General features: G+C 44.4%; 1 protein-coding gene across 1 annotated transcript; it reads right to left on the bottom strand.

Annotated features, from left to right (window-relative positions):
- Positions 1-215: 215 nt before the first annotated feature.
- On the bottom strand, positions 216-9,586 carry ODF1 (outer dense fiber of sperm tails 1). The gene is made up of 2 exons (XM_032758482.2): positions 9,127-9,586; positions 216-790 (listed from the first exon to the last, which is right to left on the bottom strand). The coding sequence occupies exons 1-2, from the start codon at positions 9,444-9,446 to the stop codon at positions 349-351; spliced, it is 762 nt and encodes a 253-aa protein (XP_032614373.1). The 5' UTR covers positions 9,447-9,586; the 3' UTR covers positions 216-348.
- Positions 9,587-10,678: the final 1,092 nt, after the last annotated feature.

Here is a 10,678-nt window from a genome sequence, read left to right as displayed (position 1 = left end):
ATTTCACTGGATCATCTGGAAAACAATGTCTGGGGATGCCCACCAGAAGAGTGTCTTCTCCTGGAGTTTGGAGGTAGTTGAGTATGGAGGAGGGAGTGGAAGTGTGGATCTCACCATATCATCCTTCTATTCCCATCCACTAATTATTCCAGTGTTCACTAACACTGCAGGGCTCCTGCAGTGGGTTTAACCAAAAGACTTTCACACAACACCAGCAGATTGCAGTTATGTATTCAGTTTCCTATGTACTTGAACAACAGGGGCCATGGGAAGGAGAGGAGAAACATTGGGAGAGCTGCCTGGCTGGAGTAACTGACTTCTATTAAGTAATGGGTTCCTATGTGCACTTTACAAAATCATCTTCCTACAGGAAAATCGGCTTCCACAGGAATAACACGGGTTGCAAGGGTCACATGGGTTGCAGGGGCTGCAGGGGCTGCAGGGGTTGCAGGGGCTGCACGGGTTGCAGGGGTTGCAAGGGTTGCAAGGAGAAGTGCAAGGGTAGCAAGGAGACTCGATCTTGACACAACTGCCGAGCCCGTAGGAGTATGTTACATCCTTCTCATCCACACAGGGCGGCAAGCTGAACTCTTTGCAGATGTTCATGTAGCTGTACTTTTTCGATCCGAGGCAGTCGTACCTGTTCTCCCGCTCAGCCGACACACATACCTTTCCATCCTTCACTCGAACTTTGACTTGATCAGGTTCAAAACCGCATACATTCACCGATCCTAAAATGTTACTGCTACAGCAGGAGGAAGCCAGAATTCTATTTGTTGTTCTTCTCAGTCTGGAATGGAGAAAAGGGATAGGGTGGGAGGGAGCTCAGACCTCAGAAACCAGACACAGCTTGAGAAGCAATATTTTGATTTCTAGCTTTTGAAATAGCCAAGGTTAACACTAGCCATTGTGAAAATAAACTTTACACAAATGCATGAAGTAAAAAGTGTGAGTCCACCCATGCGAATCATACTGCCCCGCAAGTACACCGCTGTTAACAATGAATGCATGCTGCCTGCTCTTCCAAATCTTTCTCTCGTATTTAAATACCAGCTCCTCCTCTTATTATGGATCCTTGGGTAGGTATCTTAATCTCTCTGTACCTCAGTTTCCTCATCTGCAAAATGGAGATAATAATAATAATAATAATGCCTGCATCATATAGGGCTATTGGAGGATTAGATGAGATTATGATATTTTACTTAGCACTGTGCTTGGTACATTATAAATCCTGCTTAATTATTACTACTCTCATTATTATTACTGTAATTAAATTGTGTATATAACTATAATTAAATTATATAAAAATTATATTTTATATTTATACAGATTTAAAGTGGGATATAACTAATAAGATACCATTTAAAATCTGCATTTTAGAGATGGCTGTCAGCTTTAGAACCCAGCCCTACTGGTTCATAGGACAGGTGCTACCTCTGGCAATTGCACAGAGACAGCCTGAAAGCTCAATCAAACAATGATGGCAGGAGAGCCCTGGCCTGGCTCTGGCCAGCAGGGCCTGGCTCCTCCAGGCTGGGAAGTCACTCTAGCCTCTGGACAGCTAGCACCAGCAGAAATGCAGTCAGCTGGGTGGGGCTGTGTTGATCAGATACAGAACAACCTGTCAGTGGTGTCTTGAATCAGGATCGCATCAGCTAGCAAGATCTGATCGTGCACATCTCTTCCCGACTCCCCAGTTAGTACTGCATGCTGATAGCTTGAAATCAATCATAGTCATGATGAGGATATTTACACCAAGGAAATTGGAAAATGCTACATATTAGGGCTCTCCTCTGTCCTCTCTGCAGAGCTACCATGGTTCCTATAGAGCTACCTTGTTGCTATTCAGTAATTTTATTGTGTAAATCCTGAATAAAAATAACAACAGCAGCTCACACTAGTTGATCAGTTATGATCCGTCAAGAGGTAGTAAAGCAAAGTGCCTAAGAATGGACTCTGGAACTGGAGTATCTAGGTTTAAAGCTTGGCTCTGCCATGTGGATAACTTCTCTGTGCCTCAGTTTCGTCATCTGTAAAACTGGGGCAATAAAAATAGCCTACATCGTTGTGTTGTTGTGAGGCTTAAATTAGTTAATGCAAGAAAATATTTGCAATAATACTTGGCACGTAGGATGTTAAGGTTTTGTCTTTTTTTTTTTTTGCAATGTGCTGTGGAAGGTGCTAAGCATGTTAAAGGCATATTTCATTTAATCTTTACAATAATAACTGTGATGCAGATGTAATTATCACTGTATCACTTTTGTATGTTGAATTTTGTTTATGCAGTTACTTCTTTTTGTTACATAAGTTATACAAGTTCATTGTAGAAGGCTCAAAATACAGATAAGTAAACATATGGACTATTTTAAAAATACCTATAATCTCATATAACCCTTAGCATTTTGGTGTTTGACTTTATGTGTGTGTGTGTGTGTGTGTGTGTGTGTGTGTGTAGTTCTATATACATGTAGAGAGAGAGTTTTGTATATGTTCTTATGAAATCATGCTATACGTACTGATTTTTATCTGTATTTTCCACTTGAGCCCTAACATGATTAGATTAACAGTTTGAGTGTTCACCACCCTTGTACTGAAAGTTACAAATCAAGACTCTTAGTGGCTAATTATAAAATGATCAAATAGAAGTCAGTCCCAGAAGACACTGAGGCAAACAGAAACAACTTGTGTAATACACCCAGAGGACTGTATTCAGTCCCATTTCTTTTTTTTCTTTTTCCTTTTTTTTTTTTTTTTTTTTGAGACGGAGTCTCGCTCTGTCACCCAGGCTGGAGTGCAGTGGCGCAATCTCCGCTCACTGCAAGCTCCGCCTCCCAGGTTCACACCATTCTCCTGCCTCGGCCTCCTGAGTAGCTGGGAGTACAGGCGCCCGCCACCACGCCCGGCTAATTATTTTTCGTATTTTTAGTAGAGAAGGTGTTTCACCATGTTAGCCAGGGTGGTCTCAATCTCCTGACCTTGTGATCCGCCCCGTTCAGCCTCCCAAAGTGCTGGGATTACAGGCATGAGCCACTGCGCCTGGCCTCAGCCCCATTTCTACCTCCGGCCCCGTGGAACCTGGGGTGGCATGGGGCATGATTGTCTTTCTTGCCCTGGGTGTGCCAGGGTACCCTATGCCACACTAAGGAGAAGTAGGAGAATTTTGAACTCTTTGAAATCTTTATCTTTGTGAGGTAAGCAGGAGAACAAGCACTCTATCTTGCTGGATGGGCAGAAAATAGCTCACAAAGATTCAGGGAACCAGCCCAAACTCCAGGCATGGTACCCTCTCTGGATAGATTACAGGCTTAAAGCCAGAGCAGCCAAGGCCAAGGGGAAGCACAGAGCAAGATGGGTACTCTCTGGGCCTTTCAAGACTCTCCCACGGTGTGTGCATGGTCTGAGAATCAAACTTCTCCTGTTCAGCTCAGATCTTCTCATATGAGATGAGAAACATCAAATTCCACCAGGACGATGCAGTCGGGCCTCCTAAAGGAGGGCCTAGGGCCCCAATTAGGAGTCCTTGCTAGTGGCCCTGGCTATGGCCACAGGTGGTTTTGGCAAAGCCCTCTTGACTTCCACAGAAGCTGGATCTGGGAGCCAGGTCTATAAGCCGAAGTCAGCGCCCAGATTCATCTCTAAGTAACCTGGGTCCCAGGGCACAATGTCATGTATTTTGTTGCTTGAGTTCCTTTTTTCCCTCTATTCTTGTCACTTTGGCTCCTGTGGCTCTGCAACAGCGCACAAGGGTCTCACAAATGTCTTCAGGAAGTCGCCCAAAAAGTCTTGGCCAGATCATGCTTCCTTTCCTTCTTGCTTGTAAGTCAGTGGTTATCAGGGAAGATGTGTTGGTTTAGGGGAAACTGCAGAAGCCACATTTTACTCATCAGACTCAACTCTGAACTTGCAATTTGACTCCTGCCTGGTGATGTCCCCATCACACCACCTGGAATTTTCCATGGCTCTATGGGGTTCTGTGCAAAGGGAGTTTGCCTTCTATACTTGTTATCATGGGGGCGAAGCTTAGCCTCAATAAACGTAGGGAAATCAGCTCCTTTGCAGAAGCCTCTGAGGAAAGCTGGGGAAAGCTAGCAGACAGCCAGTGCCTGTGTCTGCTGCTCTGTGCAGCCTCCTCTCCTCCCTACTAATGCTAAATTTCACCCAGATGTACAACCAAACTCCCGAAAATGAAACATGCTGCCCACAGCAGCGATCAGCTGCATACCCAGCCATCTTCTCAAATATGCAAATCAGATTCAACCCGGTCATGAATAAAGTAACGAAGATGTGAAAAATGTCTACCTCTACCAGGGAACCAGGTGGGGCAGGCCTTCCTCTAGGCTTCATTGGAGTACTTTGCTTTTTGTCCTGAATTTAGCCCCATCCCAAAGACCCATTTAAACTTGATCCCTCTCTTTCCAACACATCTTTTTCCTTCTCTTCTGTTTTCTTCTCCTTTTCTCTTATTTTCCAGCCATTTCTCTCTTCTCCAGGCTTTTGGGTTGATACTGAGGAAAATGTCACTCAGCAGGGAGCCAGGCAGCATGGCACAGGTGCATGTGACTCTCCTGCAGGGTTTGTTAAAACACAGGTGGCTGATTAGCTGGGCGTGGTTGTCCACAGCTCTAGTCCCAGTTACTCAGGAGGCCGAGGCAGGAGAATTGCTTGAACCCAAGAGGCAGAAGTGCAGTGAGCCGAGATCACACCACTGTACTCCAGCTTGGGTGACAGAGCAAGACACCAACTCAAAAAAAACAAAACAAAACAAAACAACAACAACAACAACAACACACAGGTGGCTGGATTCCACCCCTAGAGTTTCAGAGGTTTCAGAGCTAGCAAGTCTAGGGTGGAGCTGAGAATCTGCATTTCTAACATGCTGCAGGTAATGCTACTAATCAGCTTCAGGGGCCACACTTTGAGAACCACTGACCAGAGATTAAGCTCACGGATTCCAGACTCAGGCACACACGGCTTCAAGTCTTGGCTCTGCCACCACCTAGTGATCAAGAACATGGCCCCTGAATCTGTTTCATTGTCTGTAAGATGACCAAGATAATATCACCCAACATGTCACCCATGTTACAAGGCTTAAATGAACATGAAGTGCTAGGAACAGTTTCACTCAGTAAAGTGTAAGTCTTCTTTATCAAGCTGCACCAGGCCCCACCTTACATGGACTTGGCCTAAATCTGAAGCTTTAAGTCTTATATCATTAAACAACAAGGTCAAACCAAATCATACCAATGAATTTGGCCTAGATGGGGAGAGACTCTTACCCCCGCAGCCAAGGGGTGAGAGCTCTGAGAACTATGGATGTGAAGAGTCTATGATGAGAGGCAGCCAAGGCCCCAACTCACTTCCACTTCTGCAGAGGACACAGAGGTTAACAAGGGAGAGCTCCCCTCAATGGGAGTGGAAGAGACAGCCTTTCACCAGCCAGAAAGCCCCATAGGGCTCACTTATACTCCGACCTCTGGGTCAGAGAATGAGAGAGACTAGAAAGTTTTCTCTGAGGGCTTAGACCTGGGCAAGGCACCTCTAAATCCACGAAGAGCTCACCATGAGGCCTGACTGTCATCAGCCTCACCAAGCAAGAGTGGATTCAGTGAAAACCTCATCCTCAGAGCATGAAGGGGGAACCAAGAAATGAGGAGGCAGATTTTTGAAGTTTTGAGAGTGCCCCTGGTGTGGGGATTTCAAGGGAATTTTTCACTGAGATTCGTGCCAACCACAGACACTTGGGTGCATGGACAGAAACACGGTCTCAGGATTCGTTTCTAGGTACCAGTAAAGAGTACAGCTGTAAATCAAGTTTCATTTGCTCATGAGGACTGCCTGGTGTCCTGGCCACATGGGGCACCCATGAATTAGATCATAAACTCCTAGGGCAGGATTGAGGAGCACCTGGGTTTTGTTTCTCCAGCTCTAAGACAGAGGGCAGGGAAGCCCATGAAATGTGGTGGTGAATTGGGTACAACTTAAATCAGGCTGGTGGCACGGCTTCCCACAAAGGAAACCAATGCAGTCCCCTCAGCCCCTCTAAATCCAGAAGAGGGAGGAACAGACAAGGGCACTGCCTGCCTCTTGGGGAGGAAAAGAGGATATCAAAGAAGCTACAGAAAAAAAGGTGCTTACTTGGGTCTCTACTAAGGAAGACACTGCCAACATGGTGTCTTCTGAGGCAGCTGCTCAATAAAGAATGGAAATGGATTGGATTTTCTTTTATTTATTTATTTATTGAAACAGGGTCTCTTTCTATTTCCCAGGCTGGAGTGCAGTGGCATAATCATGGCTTACCGCAGTCCTGACCTCCCAGGCTCAAGCAATCCTCCCACCTCAGCCTCCTGAGTACCGGGGACCACCAGCATGTTGCCACCACACTTGGTTAATTTTTTTATTTTAATTTTTATAGAGATGGGGTCTCCCTGTGTTGCTCAGGCTGGTCCCAAACTCCCGGACTTGAGCAATTCTCCTATTACAGCCTCCCAAAGTGCTGAGATTACAGGTGTGAACCACTGCACCCGACTTGGATTGGATTGGATTTTCTATGCCCAGTCTAAGAAAACACCACACACACGCATCAATCAAATAATATATAGTCAGGAGTGCTCAAGAAATCTGTGGGATCAATTAAGAAATTGTTGGCTGAGGCTTTTTACCAGTTATTAAAGGAGGACCCAGAGACACAGCAGATTGACTCTGACACAGAAAAACAGTTTCAAGGGGGCCAAGGCAAAGAACCTTCTGGACAACACAGCCTGCCATCTGAAAGGGTATGTCATAACTAACCAACCCCCTCGCATTCTTTAAAGGGGAGGAAGGTCATGTGAATATGAATTCTAAACTCAAAAAGCCTTGGGCAAGCTTTCACACCAAAGATTGTTTAAAAAAATTGAATCAACATGATATTTCTGCATCTATTTAGTTATGGATCAGGCGCTAGCTTAGAGATAAGAATAAAAGGCATTGCACTAGAAGAAAAAATACTACATCGGGGGCCTTCTGGGACTGAGGCTAGAATCAGGGTTTAACATATTCACCCATATTCAGAAAAATTGAATATTTAGGTTTGCAAGTGACACTAAGCCCTTCTGGAGAGTGAAATGTCAAGTTGTCAGAAATAGAGCATAGAAATTTCACAAGGTGGTGTGAATTGGAAGAGATAAAGAGGACAAGCCTGAGGTCATTCCTACAATGGACTTGGAGTTATCATTTCCGAGATCCAGAAATTAATGTAAAGACATCACCAGCTTCACATATTGCCTGCAGGCACAGAAAAAATAGGCAAAGACCCAGGCGATGTCAGGAAGAGCATCACAAACCGGAGAAAACATTACCTCTTGCCTAAACTACACTGTCGAGAATTAAGCTTGAAGCTGTTTCTACTGCATGCCAAGAAACAAGGTTTCTGAAAGAGGCATAAAGAGAGTAGATGGCACAGGACAGAGAGGGATTTTAATTGGTAGAGTCTGGGGATAGGAGAGAAGCCAGAAGACAGAGGCTGGAAAGACCTGGACAAGGGTATTCAAGTATCCAAAAGTAGGAGGAGAGTGGATACTGATCTGCTCACAAGGAAACCTTAACTTGGACCAAATATTTTAAAAAGAGCCCCTGCCTCACAGTGTGAGCAATTTATGTAACTTGATACCCTAAGAAATAAAAACAAACATTGGTTCAAAGAGTATGGATGAATTTACAGGTGAAAGCTCCCAGGCTATGAGGGAGGTTCATTCCTGACCATTGGTGGCTGGTGACCTAGACAATAATTATCTTTTTTTTTTTTTGAGACAGTCTCACTTTGTCAACCAGGCTGGAGTGTAGTGGTGCAATCTTGGCTCACTGCAACCTCTGCCTCCTGGGTTCAAGTGATTCTCCTGCCTCAGCCTCACGAGTAGCTGGGATTACAGGCACCTGCCACTATGCTTGGCTAATTTTTTTTTTTTTGTATTTAGTAAGATGGCGTTTCACCATGTTAGCCAGGCTGGTCTCGAACTCTTGACCTCAGGTGATCTGCCTGCCTCCACCTCCCAAAGTGCTGGGATTACTGGCATGAGCCACTGCACCCGGCCTCCTATTGCTTTTTCCAAAGAAACATCACTGTCACTGTTGTCAAGAGACTCTATCTATCTATCTATCTATCTATCTATCTATCTATCTATCTATCATCTATCTATCGATCATCTATATCTATCTATCAGTCATCTGTCTATCAGTTTTTCTGCACTTTGCTTGTTTGACTTAATACATCAATATGTAAAAGGCTTCATTAATCCTTTCTATATTTACTTATTATTCCAGTGCATGAATGTATTATTTATTTAACCAGGGACAGCACTTTCAACCACCTTTTTCATCAACAGTAGCAGACTAAATGGGATATGTAAAAAGTTAGAAAAGGAAAGGTTTCTCCAGGCAAAAAGAAAATATAATCTAAAACAAAATTTTTTTAAAAAACTGACTCTTTTTAATTTCCCAATTCAATTAGAAAGCCTTTCAAGTCTATCCTGAAAGTTACAATTCAGTCCCATAGTTTATTTGCAAGACCTTTGGTAGAATTAGAGGGGAGGCCAACATGATAGACCTAATTCCAGATGCCAGGTAAGTCTTTGTCTGGAGTGGGGAGACAGGAGAATGATATTCCCACAAAACCAAGGCAATGCCGCTATTGTTCAATTTGCTCTCCTGCTTGTAAAGCCTCTGGCACACATTAAGGATTTGATCAATTATTATTACTTCTCCTGTAGTCATTTCTGTAAGTCCAAATATACTCAAATCACTTTACTCATAACCAGGAAAAATGTTTAGTTTGCTGCTTCCAATGGCTTTTTAATGACACCCCTTGTTTCTTCCCTTCATTAAAGCCGTATTATATATCATACTGGCATTCTTGCTATAAACCACCAACAACCTTGCCAATCAACATCATTACGTTGTCTTTTGAGAGCCCTACAATTCCCATCATGGACTCATTTACTCTTCTTTCCTTAAATCTTTCCTAAGTCACCAGGGTCAGTATCCTGAACCCTTTTAATCTTTGTTCAAGTATTGATTGTCACATATTTTTCCTTACTCCAACTTATAAGGCTAATATACCGACTATAAAAATCTAAAAATAAGTTATTTTACTTGGCAAGCTCTCGCTTCTCATCTTCTATGGCTCTGATGGCTTTCCTCTCCAAACTTCTGAGAGATGGTTGCAGACAGTAAAGCTTATAATCACACAGGCAACATGGGTAGAGATCACACAAGCCGCAAGAGCGTGATCGCTTGGAATAGCACAAGCAGTACGGATATGGGTGCAAGTCACAGCAGCAATAGGGGTGCATATACAAGTCGCACAGGCACCGTGTGCTAAATTCGTCAATGCATCTCAGTTGCCTTAGTTCTCTGTCCACCTTCTTTATGTCCCTTCTGACACTGTCCAAGAGACAATTTAGTGCAGCCATTATGGTCACACCTTATTGTTCTGTGAGTACCTTTGGGAAATGGCACTCAGGGAAAAAAATTTGTTCTAAGCCCTTCTCAGAAGTTGCTTTTAAAAATAAATGAGGCACGCATGATTCACTTACTTTAAAGCTTGTGTTCTATGACCTCACCACCTTCTGAAGTATGTCATAGTCTTCTGGTTACCATGTGAACTGTACACAGTCATGGCCTCCAGAGACCATCCTCAGAGTTACAGAGCTACTCTCAGAACCATACTCGTGTTGAGATTTCACTCACCTTCAAGGAGGATGGGTCTCCCAAGTAAGCGCAGCTCATCGGGGTGCATGGGGCTGGCCACTAACATCCTTGCCTTGTGTGTGCTCTGGGGACCAGCCATGGCTATGACTGTGTGTTTGTTGAACTTGGTGCAGGCGAAGGCAGGAGCTGCCCACACCTTTCTCTGTGCCCTTCTAGCTCTAGCCTTGACTGGAAGCTTGGCCTTGCTCCTTTTGTTCTAGAATTCATTCTGGCTCCAGACAAGTAGAATATAAAGAATGTTCTCATCGTTCTCCTCCTACCAAGTCATCCTCAAGTCAGCCATTGTCCTTGACCTTCTGAGTTACAAGTCTCTGAGTCCTGCCCATTCTTTGCCAGCTGTGGCCATGGCTGTCTGGGAACCTCAGTTCTCTACTGGTTGGGGGTCCTGTCCTTAAGTTCCCATCTGTCAGTCCTCGGGGGCCTGTCCTGGGGAAGTACCTCCCAACAACTACACCTTTGGTCTTGCATCCAAGCCTCCAGATGCCCTGTCCCTGAGTGCTTCCCAAATGTTGGTCTTTGACGCTCTTGTAGCCAACTGCCTGAAGGTGCTGGAAGCCAACTGCCTGAAACCCTCGCTTTGGCCAGTTTCCTTTACTTTCTGTTCAGTTAACATCCTAGACCTCTGACTCAGCCTCAGATTTGGCTCTTGGTGCCTCTACTCCTCTGGTCCTTTCACCTCAAACTGCGGTCCAGCTCTCGAGTCTCCCTTGTATGAACTAGAGCACAGGGTATTGATGACAAGTGGTTGGATGTGACACTGGTGAGGGAGACAACGGCCAGGTTTGAAGGGACTTGTAGCCAGACTAAGGAGTTTGAACTTTATTTCGAGCCCAAAGAAGGATTGTTGATTTTCTTTTCTATTGTCAGAAGTGAGACAGCCACACTGAAGGTAAGTTGCTAGGGACAATAGTAGAGGTGTTTTCTACTGCAAGGC

The sequence above is a fragment of the Hylobates moloch genome, unplaced genomic scaffold, assembly GCF_009828535.3.
Source record: "Hylobates moloch isolate HMO894 unplaced genomic scaffold, HMol_V3 SCAFFOLD_9, whole genome shotgun sequence".
In the NCBI taxonomy this organism is placed as follows: Eukaryota; Metazoa; Chordata; class Mammalia; order Primates; family Hylobatidae; genus Hylobates; species Hylobates moloch.
The sequence above is the reverse complement of the archived record's forward strand: the minus strand, read 5'-3'. Positions and strand labels throughout refer to the sequence as shown.